Here is a 16,694-nt window from a genome sequence, read left to right as displayed (position 1 = left end):
GGCATGAATTTTCATATAAGGGCGTTTCGGTCATTTCTACCATAACATAATGATTAGCACTCATTTAATGCCATTTGAATTCTTTCAAACACTTTGTAATTAAGCAATCCCATTAGGTAAATGACTAATTTACCCTTGGTGCACTTTTATGGATACTTATTTCATATAGATTTGTATGAAAAGACCATTATACCCTTGGTTACAGTTTACGCTATTTAACCATATCAATCAACTTTATGACCATTCTACCCTCATTTATCTTCAACGACATCACCCCTTACACTTTATAATGGCCACATCTCGAAATGCATGCAAATTTACAATTTTACCCTTCCTTTCAAAAAAAGAAAATTACATGAAAAGGTAAATTTCATACCTTAGGGCATCGGAATAATAACACAAGGTTTATAGGTACCTTGATGATAAATGTGAATCCATAATGTCTGACTTGAATGTATTGGAATGGTGGAAAACAAATGCATCAAAGTATACAGTTCTCTCGCATATGGCCAAAGATCTCTTTGTAATCTCGGTGTCTACAGTTGCTTTCGAGTCAGCTTTAGTACATCGGGTTGTGTACTTGATAAATTTCAAAGTTCTTTATCTCTGTCGGTTGTTGAATCATTGATTTGTACAAGCGATTGGTTGAAATGTGCACCAACTCTGGATGAAGATGACTTGGAGGATACAGAGGCTTATGAAGCGGGTATAGTATCTAACTAAGTAACGATTATATTCTTATCTCTTAAATTTATTTTAAATTATTAGTAAATAAATTTATTCAATGTTTTTACTTTTTGAAGCTACTAATTGACTTTCTTATGTTTATTTTGTAGAAATGATTGGACTTCAATCACTTGACGAAAGAACATCCACGCCTAATTTGGAGCATTAGACATGAGTTATGTTATGCTTTTTGGGTTGTTTTGTAGTTTTATAATTGTAGTGATTGAAATTAGTGGGAGAATCAAAGAAGTTGGTGACAGTTTCCAACTTTCTATATTGTTGTTTGTTTGAATGATTTTAGTGAAGTTATTTTATGTGAATTGTGATGAATAATTGTTTGTGTTTTGATTTTGATTGAGGAATTTTATGTAAATTGTGATGAATTGATTGAATTCAAGTGTTGCTTAGACATTAGAGGTTATGAGTTATATTTGACACAAATGAATGAGTAATCAAAATTTGTTAGGGGTGTATTTATAAATTTTTAAGGTATTTTTGTCATTTTTTAAACTAATAAGGGGGTAATTAATTTTTTACAGGGTACCCGGGAAAGAAACCGGAACCTGCATTTTAGGTTCCAGTTCCTTGAATTTAAGAACTTGCACTGTGTGGTTCTGATTCCGGTTCCTTCTTTTGGAAACCTGTACTGTGCGGTTCTGATTCTCCCAAAAAATACGGGGTACCCGAAACCGCTCGACCCCACCTAAAACAATGACTACTTGACAGTTTGACCAAATGATCTAAACAGTAATCATTTGTTTAATTTCGTTGACTTTTAAATTTGGAAACGTATCTTAAAACCATCGAAATCTAGAAGATGACTTTAAGGGACAACAAACAAGCGAGCCATTTTTGTGTCGTATCTTAGCGAACTGACTCAATTAAAGAAAGAACAAGTGAAATTAGGGATATAGAGAGGAACAACCATGAAATCTCTACTGAATCCAGAATCTTCACTCTCTTCAATTTCTTCGTTTCATATCACCAAGCCTTGCAATCTTGTTCTTAGACAAATCCAAACCTCTCTTCAATTTTCTCAGACAGGCCGCCATCGTTGGATTGGGCAGAGATCGCGTTTGACCGTCAAAGCTGCACTGGACTCGGCAATAATCGACCAATTAGGACTTAAAGAATCTGATATCATAAATCCAGCGATTTCTTCTTCTTATCGTAGCTCCAAGTTGCCCAGGCCGAATCAGACGGTGCTCGACGCTCAAACTAGAGTTTGCACGGGGCCTACACAAACCAAGCCGCTTACTGAGGATCAGGCTTTTAAGGTTTTGGACACTATTTTAAAATCAGGTAATTTATTCTCTACTAAAAAAAATCTTATTAATCAACTTTGCTTTACGTTGTTGGGCTTAACATTTATGCTTTTCGAAATTATAACTGGTTCCAGCATGATATGATAATCTTGTACTGTAACTATAATTTATCTTCGAGAACAATAATACTACACATATAAAAAACTCTTACAAAGATATGCATACAAAGTGACATGTCACCAAATGAATGGAACAGTAAATATAATGAGTTTGACTTGTTATGTTCACTCTTCATTCATTTTTTGACAAATCACTTTGTATATTAATCTTTGTAAGATGACTTTGTATGAGTAGTAGTACTGGAGAAATGGTTAACTATCTTGCTAGAATTATGGTTTTCTTTTAGTCTTATGGAATTTATTAGGAACTTCTAGTTACCACTGAAATTAATTATGTAATTGGTCTTTAGTATTGTTTTCATTCCAATGGTTTCATTTTTGTGATTTTCTAATTGTTCCAAAGTCACATTAGTTGAATTAGTCAAATTCATATCTTATGTTCTATCTACCCATTCACAACTTATCTGCCTCCCTTTCAACTTTCTGTAAATGGCCAAGTTTTTTCCAGCCGTTTAATGGCCCCTCCTTGTAGTTCTGAATAATATTTAAGATATCAACTAAATCACTTAATGAACGTAGATTATCTTGTCATTTATCTCAAAACTTCCATGATCCCTTACCAACCCAATCATGAATATTTCTATTCATCTTGCTCTCAAGTAACGACCAGTAAGCTTCTCTTCTTATGAATATTTAGCTAAGGGGGAGCTCAAGGATGAAGAGGAAGTCTCCAGAGCACAGCTCGGTGCTTTTTTTGCTGGAATGACAATCCGTGCAAACGCATTTCCTGAAGCAACCCAATGGAGTGAAGGAGAGAGGCGTGCAATGAACACATTCTGGCCGCTCCTAGTTCGAGCACTTCCACCTGATGTAATTTTCATAGCAGACCCTGAAGGCTCTATTATGGGGTTAGGAGGCTCAATAGGGCCCCATTATTGTGGCAATGCCCCTAGTGAAATGAGATTGGTTGGTGCCCTTAGAGAAGTTTTGGCAGGGGGTCACCTTGGATATGAAGAAGTTCAAGGTTTTCTAAGAGATGTTCTTCCATTGAAAGTGGAAGATAACAAAGCTTCAGAAGTTAGCAAATCATTGCTTTCAGCATTTTTAATCGGTCAACGCATGAACAGAGAAACAGATCGTGAACTAAAAGCATATTGCCTTGCATTTGATGATGAACTTGGTATGTGTTTGGCATTCATCAGTGAATTCGTGTTAATTTATTAGTAATTGCATTTTATATATCAATATATGTAGTTTATTCAGGTTAATGTACTTGCCAATTGGTCACAGGTCCTCCGCCAGTTGCTGATGTTAAATCTTTGACACATTATGGAGAACCTTATGATGGTAACACACGTTTCTTTAGGAGCACATTGTTTGTTGCTGCTGTTAGATCCTGCTACAGTGAATCCTGCTTGCTTCATGGTGTGGAATGGATGCCTCCTAAGGTCAACCTCTGCATATCTTTTATTATTAACAACTTACTTTTTTTTTTTTTTTTTTTGGTGCTGGAAAAGGGGATGTTTCATATCTCCAGTTATGCATTTTAGCTTCCTAGGGAAGTTCATCTGAAATTGATAGTGACACAATGAAAAACTCTAATGATTTTGCTGGTTTTGACCTATCTATCCCTGCGGTGGGAATATTTTCTCAAATGCAGATTTTTCTCAGATGACTGAAATATTGATGTTTCGAAAATCCAGGCTTCCATACATCTTTGACTCATAATATTTCAAGTGCAGATTTTTTGAATGGTCTTGTTCTCTCCAGGGGGGTGTAACTGAAGAGCAGATGCTGAAGTTTATGGGCGCTAATACAAACATATCCTTGTTGCAAGTGAAAGAACTTCTTGAGGTTCAGAAAATTCTACTTTGCAATTCCTCTCTTTTATTCTCGCTTGTTTTCTAACTTTCATGACTGTTAATCCAGGACGAGGAGGTTGGTTTTGCCTACGTAAGTCAACGTGAAGCTCGTCCATCTCTGTATGAAATCTAGCTAATTATATCTATTTCATTTTTTTACCGTTCTTTGTATGATTAGTATTTTATTTTTTAGCTGTTAGTATTTTCTAGAAATTTTGCTTTTTCATTCAGCTTGAAGTAATATATTAAGTAGTGAACAAGCATGCAAGAGCACTAATAGATGGGTATTGTTTCAGCTTAAGTATGACAAGGAAATGACATCTTAATCAATGTGTTTATCCTGAGAATAAGACTGCCTAACTTATATATCTGACCATGTTATTGTAATGGAACACCTCTTCTAAAGGTTGTTTGTAGGATATGCTTTCTAACACTAGGTTGAAGCTGGGTATATGAAGTCTAAGATGCCTATCCCTGCAGTTAAATTTTAAAATTTGATTCTCACGTTTTCCTTGCCCCATTCCTGTTTTAGATATAGCTACAGGTAATTTCGAATGGTTTTCTGTACCATTTATTGGTCTGTTGGCTGAATAATGGCTTTCATTTTCTGTAGATATTCATTGACTGGGTTGAGGGAGCACATAAAGAAACGCCCTCCTCTGGCAACAACTGAAAAGGTTCAGCAATTTGTGCGGGTGAGCCACATTATATGTTGATTGGGTTGTGTGCTAGGCGTAGCCTCTGGATGTATGAAGTATATTTTAGAAATTTTATATTTCATCTCTGGATACTGGAGGCATTCCTAGTGTGGTCGTTCCTGAAATACCTAACCAGATACTATTTTGAGAATCTTTAACTGATTAAGGTGTTCCTGAAGTAAATTTTTGTACCCTTTGTTCTCTGTATGCAATTGTTGCTACTTTAATCTGAAGAAATTATCAGAATAGAATGCCATGGTTCATTCAGTTGTTTGTTTACATGCCAAATTTTTTTTGTTCTTGGTATAGATAACTTCTATTTTATATTGGTTCTAGAGCTTGACTGCTCGTAATCTATTGCTCTCTAAACAGGCTAGGGGAAGAGAAGCAATTGTTGCTGGATTTTATCATGAAGGTTATGAAGAGCCACTTTTGATGCTTATGAAAAGAAGAGGTGTTCATTCTGGTTTGGTGGTGAAGGTTGAAACTTTGTTTTTCAAACGTCATTGATCACAGAGGTTTCCAATTGTCAATTTTGAAATAACTGTCTTGAAAGAAAATTCTTTAATTCCAAAATATATGGTGATTAATTCATGTATGATTCTTAAGATGGTTTGCATTAGTATAGGTTAATTTAAAGCATCAACAGAGTAACTTTAAGAAATTAGTTATTTATTTTCTGACTATGTTGTTAGCTCAGGGTGAGGAAGGTGCACTCTCAATGACAACAAGGATGCGATCAGTAATTGCATCGAAAGGGCTTTCTGTGAACTACTGTTCTGGGTTCCGTTCACTGAGCTTGGAATCTGCATTTGAAGTAGATGGTTTGTATTTAGCTCCAATTTATTATAATGCTGTGTATTAGAAGATAAACACACTAGGTTTTGTTGGTACATATGTTGTTAAGTTCATTATTCTATCTGATTAGCTATTGAAAGTACGTGCATCTTTCCTCTGGCACTAATACCAAACTGTGAAATTTTGTTGTTGAAGGGGTGTCACGCCAGAGTTTCAATCTCGAGGTCAATGCCAGTGACTATGGTTTTGAGCCCACTGATACTCCGAGAACTGATAGATCAGTAAAGTTTCTCTGATCCATTGCTAGTATTTTTATTTCTCTTAACTGCTTCCTAAATTGGCAAATGTTTATCCTCGTGTTCATGAGGGAAGATGAGATGTTGAATTGGAAAACGTGGAAAAGTGACTTTATTTGTGACTACATTTCGGTAATTTCAGGTTTCAAAGAATATAGAGTTGGGTTTGTCAGCTCTTGGTGGTGAAAAAGGACCTACATATGATCGAATTGTTTTAAATGCCGGAATGGTGGATCACTTGCTGGGATGTGAAGGTGCAGAAGATGTATCAGTTGTAATGGATAGAGCCAGAGAGGCCATTGATAGTGGTAAGGCTCTCAGAAGGCTCTTAAATTACATAAAGATCTCCAACAAGTTGAAGTGAGTGGTGGTCGCTTCTTCATACTTCTTTTGTTTTTTATTTTTTGTAGCAAGTTTTGGGTCTGACAAATGAATGTGACAAAAGAAAGAGTAGGGCAATAATTACACGCCTTATTGGTAGTTACTGTTTTTAAACTTTGTTTCTTCTATAATGTCATTGGGAAAATCTCTATGAGCTAATTGGTTTTTGTTTCTCAATTGTGGATTTTTTAGTGGCAGCTGACATGGAAATTAAATTTTTGAAGCCTAATAAAGATGGAAACCTAGTTTATTTTTCCTTTTCAGCTTTAGCAATTTATAGAAGAAAAAAGTTACAGAAATCACTAGGGAGCAGAAACAATTTACCCAAGAAAAAATTGGTTTGGAGTGTAACTAAATGCCCAACAAAAGAGAAGAAAAATGTTAGAAGCTCCGATTCTTAAGTGTTGAGTTTGATATAGCTAAATGGCTTTTGTGACATGTAGTCATTGTTTAAAACCCGACCTAGCCCGATTGTTTTAACTAGTTTAACCGGGACTCGAGAGCTTTACCGGGTCGAATTAACATTTTTTCTATTCAAAAACCCTAGAATTTGGATGATTTGTGAACAATTGAAGGTCAGGACGTTGGGGTTTTTGAAGAGAAAGTGCGCTAAGTATAATGGTGGCGACGGAGTTGTTCCAATGAGTGAATTGACCGAAAATTGAAAAAAACTGGCGACGGCAACAACCGATGATTGGCGAGGCTACGGGGTGGAGTTAGGTGGGTTTTTGTTGACAGGAAGAGGGGATACTTTCAAGGTGAATTTGGTCCCACAAGAGGGTGGGTGAGATTGGAATTGCATTGGGGTGTTATCGCCACCAACCAATCGTTGACCGATTTGTAATTGGTGTCTTTGATAAATTTCAAACTTATAGGTACTTAACAAATTTTTAGGGGTATTTGTTGAATTTTAGAAATTGTTACCCGATTTGACTTGCCGGTCACCTGGTCGACACTTCGCCAGGTTCGAGGGGGGGGGGGGGGGGGGGGTTTGTCTGTCGGCATCCGTGATATTAGAATTGCATTGGGGTGTCATCGTCACCACCAATCGTTGACCGATTTGTATTTACGGTGTCTTTGATAAATTTCAAACCTATAGGTTTAACGAATTTTTAGGGGTGTATTTGTTGAATTTTAGAAATTGTTATCCGATTTGACCTGCCGGTCAACCTGGACCCAGCAACTTCGCCAGGTTTCACCCCGATTGTTTTTAAAACATTGATGTTGGTTCCATTTATTCATAACGGAAATGAATTTGGAGTGCTGTAAAATTCACTGTCTAAGTGATATTTAAGCCCTTTTCGTCAAACATTCATTCTAAAAGTTTTTACAATTATCTTAAAAAGAGATTAGATAGACTTAAAACACCTCAATTTGGCATATAATCCTGCGGTTTAAAAGTATAAATTTATAAACCATGTATAAACCAGTCCAAGCCCAGCCCAGCCCAGCCCACCCAGCCCAGCCTACATCTTATCAGTATGGTTTGGATTTCATCGTGTGGGTTTCTTTCAGCAGTACACCGGGGCTTATTTTTGTACAACAGGCCGCGCTTCACCAAGCCCTAGTAGGGAGCCTCCGCCACTCACACGATCTCAAATTGCAAAAAATATTAGATGAATTTATCCATAGCATATACCACAGTTGGGTGCAAATAAAAGCATAAAATGAAATTCAAATATTCCCGCTACCTCAAAGTTTCTTACCTCTTATTACTCTATGATACTAATAGTAGAAAAGGTAAAGAAGAAAATCCCCACACAAGAATTAGCTGCTATACTACTAGATGTTTCTACTCCTTTTTAATCTGAAGGGCAGCTGCTATGGACAGAAAGACCAGAACTTCAAATGTGGTTTGTTCACCCACTTCTCTCACTGTCACTGGGCAGGAGTCTGTAATCCAGAAGTAGGTCAGTCCAAGCTCTGGGTTCCCTACATAAAATTAACACAGATGAATATCACTTTTATTCAATGGAATGGGAAATGCAAAAGGAAAAAAAAAAAAACCAAATTAATTGACTTGTGATCAACATGCAACCGAGTGTTTGCATGCAATACCTCCATTATCAGGTTCAAATCGTTGCCACGACCTGTTAGGAAAAATCCCATGTGTCACGTATGCGCTTATTTTTGCTGCTCCATGGGCGGCTAACACTTTCTAAAACAAAGAAGATAATGTAAGATTAAGAGGTACCCCTGTCATCTCAAACCTTATGGAAAGGATATCAGAAGTAAAAGTATTCATATAAGCTTCTATGAGTTTTGAAGTTTGGACAAACTCTTACATGGTAGCTATCCCAATGATACGGGTCACTATGGTCACACCATTTGGATAGTACCAAACTATAGTCAAACTATAGTTTTCTTACAATAAGTAGCTGAAATCATGAGTGAATGTTGGTCTAGCTCAAAGCAGGTCTTGCATTAGGACTAGGAAAAGGTCCAGCCTGACTTGGATATAAATTTAACTTCTAATCTATGCATCTAACCAAAAGAAATAGGAAACCAATTGCTAAATTTCTTTCTCTGCCCCAATCATGCTTCTTCTCCATCTGGAGTATAAGAATCCAGATTCCAGCTATACAAGGACTAATATAGTTGAAAAGGAAATATTTGCAACACTGAAAGAAATTGTATACCTGACATTCAATGAGAGTGCCACCTGATTGAACCAAATCGTCAACAATCACAACATGCCTTCCTCGAGGGTCTCCCTCCCTGATGCGTACAAATCTTTGGTCACCTTCCCGGACTTTATTACAAACAATCTGCATATATATGGTGTGGCAAATCATACAGTAACCCTAGTTCACAATTATAGCAAGCAGTTATGCAGTAGAACTGCAGAACAGTGTGAGGAATGCAAGTATGTCTACAACTGGAATACATATCAGTTCGTAAAGCACCCCACAAGCAGATTTTTAAAGAAACTGGTCCATAAGAGAAGAGTTTCAAAATAAGCTAGGGACCAAAATAACCAAAACAGATGGTTGTGAAAATCTGGTGCCATCAGAAATACAATGATGCAGTTCCCTTCAACACAATCACTTTTTCTCTCCTTGATAAAGAAATCTGCAGGATCATATCTGTCCATTTCAGATATTGATACAGAATATTCCTACTCCAGCTAGTGCTACAACAGGGGTCACCAGAAACCCTGATGGTAGGAAAAATGGGCAATAATGCATTGAAGCATCATTCCATCATGTACTTTCTTTACATGGTCACATCATGGTAGGAATTATGGTGATTATGGTCTCAGAAACAGGTAAATTTAATTATTCTCGGCAACTAATGCCCTGTATTTTGTCAGGCAACACAGAACCCCTTGCTCCAGTTCCAAGGTGTAGAAACTTATATTCCAAAGAAACAAAAGAATTCAATACCATTTAAATTTATTCTAACAGCTGTTTTGAGAATTGACTTATGATAAACACAATTACAGTGAATTAAAACATCCTTTTTATATAAATAATATACAGTACCATGGGGAAATGCTGCAGCTGCTTATGAAATCGTTTCCAGGCACCATCATCAGGAAAAGCAATGGATATCTGGAAAAATAATAAAAATTAGTACTTCAAGTAAATGTAGAAAAATAACTAAAAGAACTGACTTCAAAGTCAAGACAAACATGCCAAATATAAAAACAGAGGCCTTATGCATGAAAAAATAAATTTCTCTAGTTGAAATTCTCCAGATTTGACATTTTTCAGGAAAATTTCATCAAAAAAAAATTAACACTATAAACTCACATCGTTAACAGTCTAAATATCTGTAATATGATTAAAACCATCAACCAGAGGCAGACAGCTAACTATCCGGGTTTAAATTCCTTATTTAGGATCTAACACAAACTACGCTATTTGTTTGTATGGATTCTTTACCAACTCTCGCCTCTGAAATCAGAATTAAATGACCTTCACCACATATTAGAAAACAACATATTATTGTACTATAAATCTATCTTCTAAAGAAAAGAGAAAAATCTTACATTATCCGAATCAGGGAGCTGTTGGAGCCTATTTTTTAGTAAAGGTATCCCACTCTCAAAGAAGGGTAAAATATTGTCACCGAAGTAGAACCTCTCCTAAGACACAACAAAACATCCAGGGCGAGATAATTAGAAAATTGTTAGAATAAAAGAAAAAAGAATCACACAGCTAATTGACTGAAAAAATTGTATTTAAAAACAACCATAAACCTGCAATGCATGTATGTCAAATGTGACTAAGCTAGTAGGTCCTCCCCTTGAAGTGGGTATGTTTGACAAGATTCTAGCAAGAGTAAAAGCTGTTGCAACATCTCCCTCGTCCTCCATGCGTTCAGAAGTACCAGTAGGGAAAAAGGGAAGCACAAGTGTGAACGAAGAAATGAACAGTTTTGGCAATGCATAGATAACTGACAGCTGCTCAAAGATTTTTCCCGGGGAACTAAACGCTGCTAGAAAAGCTACATGGTGCCCACGAATCCCATGTGCATTGGGTATAAATAAGTTGGGAAATCCATCTTCAAATGTCCTAATTCATAAAATTTGCATTAACCATGTTAAAAGACAATAACTACACCTACATTTAGTTTCTTCATCAAACAAATAAGACTTCTAAGTAAGTGAATTTGTACAAGACTCCTCTAGAACCGCATCACATATAAGCACAAGCTAGACTTGCAACTTCATGAGGATACAAGCTTCAGTTACCCCAAATATTTTTCAGTTGTCAATTACGTATAATTACCATATTTATACTACAATTACGCAAATATTATTAAAGAAACATGGTTAATTGCAATCAGAATATTGATTTCGTAACGGTGCGGCCGATGCCGGAGTGCGGGCCCATAGAATCAGAATAATAAAAATATCAGTTGGTTGACTTTGTAACATTTACGCAATTCATCACATAATCGAAATACCAGAAGTGTGAAAATGGCAAAATTACCTCCAGTTGATGCTCCGTAACTCAATGGCATCGGACTGCGCGGCAATTCTCTCGGCAAGCGCCTTAGTTTCGGGACAGAAGAAAAGGCAGACCTTTTTCACAGCCTTGGAAGCAGATTCGGAAGCGGAAGTGGCGGCCATTGAGACGGGAGAGTTGGAGGTTTGAATAACATGAAGAGGCTCCGTCTGGCGCAGAAATTCAAAGCTCCATCTACGAGGTTGATTGTTATTGTCGAAGCTCTTGATCTGAGAATGACACCTAACGGGTTGGAGTTTAATATTTTGGTTAACGAGGTGTGGATTGCGGAGTTTAGTAAAAAGAGAACAATGTGGTTTATGGGAGAAAAAGGCGTGGGCCTCCATTAGTGGAGTCAGTGCTATTGTGTTGGGCTCTGATCTTCGAGGAGGAGATGTCGACGGACTGTCATCTCGACAATGCGATTTGTCAGTGTCTTTTATTGACACGTTCTGTTATCATGCTATGGCTGCCGTCAACCATGCTGTTTCAACAATTAAAGTCTTATTTTAACTGTCATTTTACGACGTCGTTCTGAACATTTTGCGTATATTTTATAATTTAAACAAAGTAACATTACAAGTCTAAATGTTAAAATACAGTAACTTTTCATTCCTAATTCTTCTTTTGGAAGAGCAAAGTTAGAAATGTACTGAAAATTAATTATATTTGAAAACTGTTTAATCATATTTGGGGAGAGATGTTTGTTATTTATGTTTTTTTTGTTTAACATTTATTTTATTAATTTTATAATTTGTATATTATTTTAAAATATTATATCATTAAAAAAAATCAATTATAAGGAATTTTTTTTCTTATATAAACACTTATTAATTTAATTTTGTTGGATAATATATACATATGTACATACATATCTTGTGAATTGCTTTTTTAGAATATTATTTTATATTTATTAAATCTAATTATTAATTTACTTATTTTGTTTATAACCAAATAAGACAAAATGGTTTTTATGTCATTTTAAATGAATTTATGTGTTAAATAATGGATTTGAGTAACAGACAATTTACCTTTTGGCTTTGGATGAGAATATATTTATCAACACCCCATTATTATTTATTGGACTAAAGGAACCTCACTTTTTAATAAATTTTATAATGACAAATTTATCCATATATTAAATTATTAAAATTATCTTTTTAATAATTTTTATTATTAATATCCATTTGTTATCTCATAAACCCTAATATATATTTTTGTTTCTGTTATGCTATTTAAATTATTCTTAAAACAAAAAGATTGTTTAATGAAGGAAGAAGATTTGTAATGCGATAAATCAGGTTACTTTACATATAAATTTATTGTTATTTTTTTCTTCAAAGTATTGGTAGCAATATTAATTTATATATTTTATGTGTTGTTTGATTGTACTAAGTTATTGGGATTATTTGTGAGGATTTATTTTTAGCTTTATTTTTTTTTAACTTTTAATTTAATTATCTAAACTTTTATTTTAGAAATAATGATGATGGGGTATATTAAAAAAAAAAAATGTTAACTCTTTTAAAATATTAAAAAAATAGAATTAACGGCATTTATGAAATTTAAGGGTGACATGAGAAAAATTAAAAAAAAACTAATTTTAAAACTTTGAAATAGAATGTCTTTAAGAAATGAGACTTTTAAGTATATTAATGGGATGTCAATAAGTCCTTGGATAACATTTGTGCTTGTAATCACTTGTTTAAATCTCTGGGTCTAATTTACTTTTATTAAATTTGAAGGGTGTTTATATTTTAAGTCACTATTATATAATATAACAATGTATTGTATAATTTGTATTGCATAGTATTATGTAATACTGTACAAAATATAGTAAAATATTTAGTAGTGTTGTATTAATTTATTTTAGTTTTTCAATTAAAATACAATAAATTATTTTATTCAAATTTAATAATTCATTAAAAAAACTTTATTCTTCCTATAATTTTTTTAAATAACAGAAAAAATGAAGGAAAAAAATAACAAACCGAGTGTTTGCATGCAATACCTCCATTATCAGGTTCAAATCGTTGCCACGACCTGTTAGGAAAAATCCCATGTGTCACGTATGCGCTTATTTTTGCTGCTCCATGGGCGGCTAACACTTTCTAAAACAAAGAAGATAATGTAAGATTAAGAGGTACCCCTGTCATCTCAAACCTTATGGAAAGGATATCAGAAGTAAAAGTATTCATATAAGCTTCTATGAGTTTTGAAGTTTGGACAAACTCTTACATGGTAGCTATCCCAATGATACGGGTCACTATGGTCACACCATTTGGATAGTACCAAACTATAGTCAAACTATAGTTTTCTTACAATAAGTAGCTGAAATCATGAGTGAATGTTGGTCTAGCTCAAAGCAGGTCTTGCATTAGGACTAGGAAAAGGTCCAGCCTGACTTGGATATAAATTTAACTTCTAATCTATGCATCTAACCAAAAGAAATAGGAAACCAATTGCTAAATTTCTTTCTCTGCCCCAATCATGCTTCTTCTCCATCTGGAGTATAAGAATCCAGATTCCAGCTATACAAGGACTAATATAGTTGAAAAGGAAATATTTGCAACACTGAAAGAAATTGTATACCTGACATTCAATGAGAGTGCCACCTGATTGAACCAAATCGTCAACAATCACAACATGCCTTCCTCGAGGGTCTCCCTCCCTGATGCGTACAAATCTTTGGTCACCTTCCCGGACTTTATTACAAACAATCTGCATATATATGGTGTGGCAAATCATACAGTAACCCTAGTTCACAATTATAGCAAGCAGTTATGCAGTAGAACTGCAGAACAGTGTGAGGAATGCAAGTATGTCTACAACTGGAATACATATCAGTTCGTAAAGCACCCCACAAGCAGATTTTTAAAGAAACTGGTCCATAAGAGAAGAGTTTCAAAATAAGCTAGGGACCAAAATAACCAAAACAGATGGTTGTGAAAATCTGGTGCCATCAGAAATACAATGATGCAGTTCCCTTCAACACAATCACTTTTTCTCTCCTTGATAAAGAAATCTGCAGGATCATATCTGTCCATTTCAGATATTGATACAGAATATTCCTACTCCAGCTAGTGCTACAACAGGGGTCACCAGAAACCCTGACGGTAGGAAAAATGGGCAATAATGCATTGAAGCATCATTCCATCATGTACTTTCTTTACATGGTCACATCATGGTAGGAATTATGGTGATTATGGTCTCAGAAACAGGTAAGTTTAATTATTCTCGGCAACTAATGCCCTGTATTTTGTCAGGCAACACAAAACCCTTTGCTCCAGTTCCAAGGTGTAGAAACTTATATTCCAAAGAAGCAAAAGAATTCAATACCATTTAAATTTATTCTAACAGCTGTTTTGAGAATTGACTTATGATAAACACAATTACAGTGAATTAAAACATCCTTTTTATATAAATAATATACATTACCATGGGGAAATGCTGCAGCTGCTTATGAAATCGTTTCCAGGCACCATCATCAGGAAAAGCAATGGATATCTGGAAAAATAATAAAAATTAGTACTTCAAGTAAATGTAGAAAAATAACTAAAAGAACTGACTTCAAAGTCAAGACAAACATGCCAAATATAAAAACAGAGGCCTTATGCATGAAAAAATAAATTTCTCTAGTTGAAATTCTCCAGATTTGACATTTTTCAGGAAAATTTCATCAAAAAAAAATTAACACTATAAACTCACATCGTTAACAGTCTAAATATCTGTAATATGATTAAAACCATCAACCAGAGGCAGACAGCTAACTATCCGGGTTTAAATTCCTTATTTAGGATCTAACACAAACTACGCTATTTGTTTGTATGGATTCTTTACCAACTCTCGCCTCTGAAATCAGAATTAAATGACCTTCACCACATATTAGAAAACAACATATTATTGTACTATAAATCTATCTTCTAAAGAAAAGAGAAAAATCTTACATTATCCGAATCAGGGAGCTGTTGGAGCCTATTTTTTAGTAAAGGTATCCCACTCTCAAAGAAGGGTAAAATATTGTCACCGAAGTAGAACCTCTCCTAAGACACAACAAAACATCCAGGGCGAGATAATTAGAAAATTGTTAGAATAAAAGAAAAAAGAATCACACAGCTAATTGACTGAAAAAATTGTATTTAAAAACAACCATAAACCTGCAATGCATGTATGTCAAATGTGACTAAGCTAGTAGGTCCTCCCCTTGAAGTGGGTATGTTTGACAAGATTCTAGCAAGAGTAAAAGCTGTTGCAACATCTCCCTCGTCCTCCATGCGTTCAGAAGTACCAGTAGGGAAAAAGGGAAGCACAAGTGTGAACGAAGAAATGAACAGTTTTGGCAATGCATAGATAACTGACAGCTGCTCAAAGATTTTTCCCGGGGAACTAAACGCTGCTAGAAAAGCTACATGGTGCCCACGAATCCCATGTGCATTGGGTATAAATAAGTTGGGAAATCCATCTTCAAATGTCCTAATTCATAAAATTTGCATTAACCATGTTAAAAGACAATAACTACACCTACATTTAGTTTCTTCATCAAACAAATAAGACTTCTAAGTAAGTGAATTTGTACAAGACTCCTCTAGAACCGCATCACATATAAGCACAAGCTAGACTTGCAACTTCATGAGGATACAAGCTTCAGTTACCCCAAATATTTTTCAGTTGTCAATTACGTATAATTACCATATTTATACTACAATTACGCAAATATTATTAAAGAAACATGGTTAATTGCAATCAGAATATTGATTTCGTAACGGTGCGGCCGATGCCGGAGTGCGGGCCCATAGAATCAGAATAATAAAAATATCAGTTGGTTGACTTTGTAACATTTACGCAATTCATCACATAATCGAAATACCAGAAGTGTGAAAATGGCAAAATTACCTCCAGTTGATGCTCCGTAACTCAATGGCATCGGACTGCGCGGCAATTCTCTCGGCAAGCGCCTTAGTTTCGGGACAGAAGAAAAGGCAGACCTTTTTCACAGCCTTGGAAGCAGATTCGGAAGCGGAAGTGGCGGCCATTGAGACGGGAGAGTTGGAGGTTTGAATAACATGAAGAGGCTCCGTCTGGCGCAGAAATTCAAAGCTCCATCTACGAGGTTGATTGTTATTGTCGAAGCTCTTGATCTGAGAATGACACCTAACGGGTTGGAGTTTAATATTTTGGTTAACGAGGTGTGGATTGCGGAGTTTAGTAAAAAGAGAACAATGTGGTTTATGGGAGAAAAAGGCGTGGGCCTCCATTAGTGGAGTCAGTGCTATTGTGTTGGGCTCTGATCTTCGAGGAGGAGATGTCGACGGACTGTCATCTCGACAATGCGATTTGTCAGTGTCTTTTATTGACACGTTCTGTTATCATGCTATGGCTGCCGTCAACCATGCTGTTTCAACAATTAAAGTCTTATTTTAACTGTCATTTTACGACGTCGTTGTGAACATTTTGCGTATATTTTATAATTTAAACAAAGTAACATTACAAGTCTAAATGTTAAAATACAGTAACTTTTCATTCCTAATTCTTCTTTTGGAAGAGCAAAGTTAGAAATGTACTGAAAATTAATTAGATTTGACAACAGTTTAATC

At 35.3% G+C, this 16,694-nt stretch overlaps 3 protein-coding genes across 3 annotated transcripts; 1 reads left to right on the top strand and 2 right to left on the bottom strand.

The window, feature by feature from the left end:
• The first annotated feature begins 1,541 nt into the window (after window positions 1–1,541).
• On the top strand, window positions 1,542–6,322 carry LOC116118601 (anthranilate phosphoribosyltransferase). Its single transcript, XM_031404589.1, has 10 exons — window positions 1,542–2,028; window positions 2,808–3,290; window positions 3,401–3,558; window positions 3,881–3,964; window positions 4,040–4,092; window positions 4,586–4,667; window positions 5,043–5,150; window positions 5,371–5,494; window positions 5,664–5,749; window positions 5,907–6,322. Exons 1-10 carry the CDS (start codon window positions 1,653–1,655, stop codon window positions 6,126–6,128), a joined length of 1,776 nt encoding a protein of 591 aa, XP_031260449.1. The 5' UTR covers window positions 1,542–1,652; the 3' UTR covers window positions 6,129–6,322.
• A 1,472-nt stretch (window positions 6,323–7,794) lies between these two features.
• Window positions 7,795–11,569, bottom strand: LOC116118566 (ribose-phosphate pyrophosphokinase 4-like). Its single transcript, XM_031404545.1, has 7 exons — window positions 11,086–11,569; window positions 10,350–10,665; window positions 10,140–10,235; window positions 9,631–9,699; window positions 8,785–8,913; window positions 8,204–8,303; window positions 7,795–8,077 (listed from the first exon to the last, which is right to left on the bottom strand). The coding sequence occupies exons 1-7, from the start codon at window positions 11,445–11,447 to the stop codon at window positions 7,938–7,940; spliced, it is 1,212 nt and encodes a 403-aa protein (XP_031260405.1). The 5' UTR covers window positions 11,448–11,569; the 3' UTR covers window positions 7,795–7,937.
• On the bottom strand, window positions 11,559–16,477 carry LOC116118577 (ribose-phosphate pyrophosphokinase 3, mitochondrial-like). The gene is made up of 7 exons (XM_031404565.1): window positions 15,994–16,477; window positions 15,258–15,573; window positions 15,048–15,143; window positions 14,539–14,607; window positions 13,693–13,821; window positions 13,112–13,211; window positions 11,559–11,584 (listed from the first exon to the last, which is right to left on the bottom strand). The coding sequence occupies exons 1-7, from the start codon at window positions 16,353–16,355 to the stop codon at window positions 11,559–11,561; spliced, it is 1,098 nt and encodes a 365-aa protein (XP_031260425.1). The 5' UTR covers window positions 16,356–16,477.
• Between the last annotated feature and the right edge of the window lie 217 nt (window positions 16,478–16,694).

This window comes from Pistacia vera, unplaced genomic scaffold (assembly GCF_008641045.1).
Source record: "Pistacia vera cultivar Batoury unplaced genomic scaffold, PisVer_v2 Contig849, whole genome shotgun sequence".
Lineage (NCBI taxonomy): Eukaryota > Viridiplantae > Streptophyta > Magnoliopsida > Sapindales > Anacardiaceae > Pistacia > Pistacia vera.
This window is presented reverse-complemented; position numbering and strand designations above follow the sequence as displayed.

Excerpts from the sequence above, each read along its gene's own strand:
- LOC116118566 (XM_031404545.1), bottom strand. The coding sequence starts at position 11,447 with ATGGAGGCCCACGCCTTTTTCTCCCATAAACCACATTGTTCTCTTTTT. Across the intron at positions 8,304-8,784 it reads GCACTCTCATTGAATGTCAG|AAAGTGTTAGCCGCCCATGG; the intron begins GTATACAATTTC and ends TCTTTGTTTTAG. Across the intron at positions 8,078-8,203 it reads ATTTGAACCTGATAATGGAG|GGAACCCAGAGCTTGGACTG; the intron begins GTATTGCATGCA and ends AATTTTATGTAG.
- LOC116118577 (XM_031404565.1), bottom strand. The coding sequence starts at position 16,355 with ATGGAGGCCCACGCCTTTTTCTCCCATAAACCACATTGTTCTCTTTTT. Across the intron at positions 15,574-15,993 it reads TTACGGAGCATCAACTGGAG|GACATTTGAAGATGGATTTC; the intron begins GTAATTTTGCCA and ends TTTATGAATTAG. Across the intron at positions 14,608-15,047 it reads AGCTCCCTGATTCGGATAAT|ATATCCATTGCTTTTCCTGA; the intron begins GTAAGATTTTTC and ends TTATTTTTCCAG.
- LOC116118601 (XM_031404589.1), top strand. The coding sequence starts at position 1,653 with ATGAAATCTCTACTGAATCCAGAATCTTCACTCTCTTCAATTTCTTCG. Across the intron at positions 3,965-4,039 it reads AAGTGAAAGAACTTCTTGAG|GACGAGGAGGTTGGTTTTGC; the intron begins GTTCAGAAAATT and ends CTGTTAATCCAG. Across the intron at positions 5,495-5,663 it reads ATCTGCATTTGAAGTAGATG|GGGTGTCACGCCAGAGTTTC; the intron begins GTTTGTATTTAG and ends TTGTTGTTGAAG.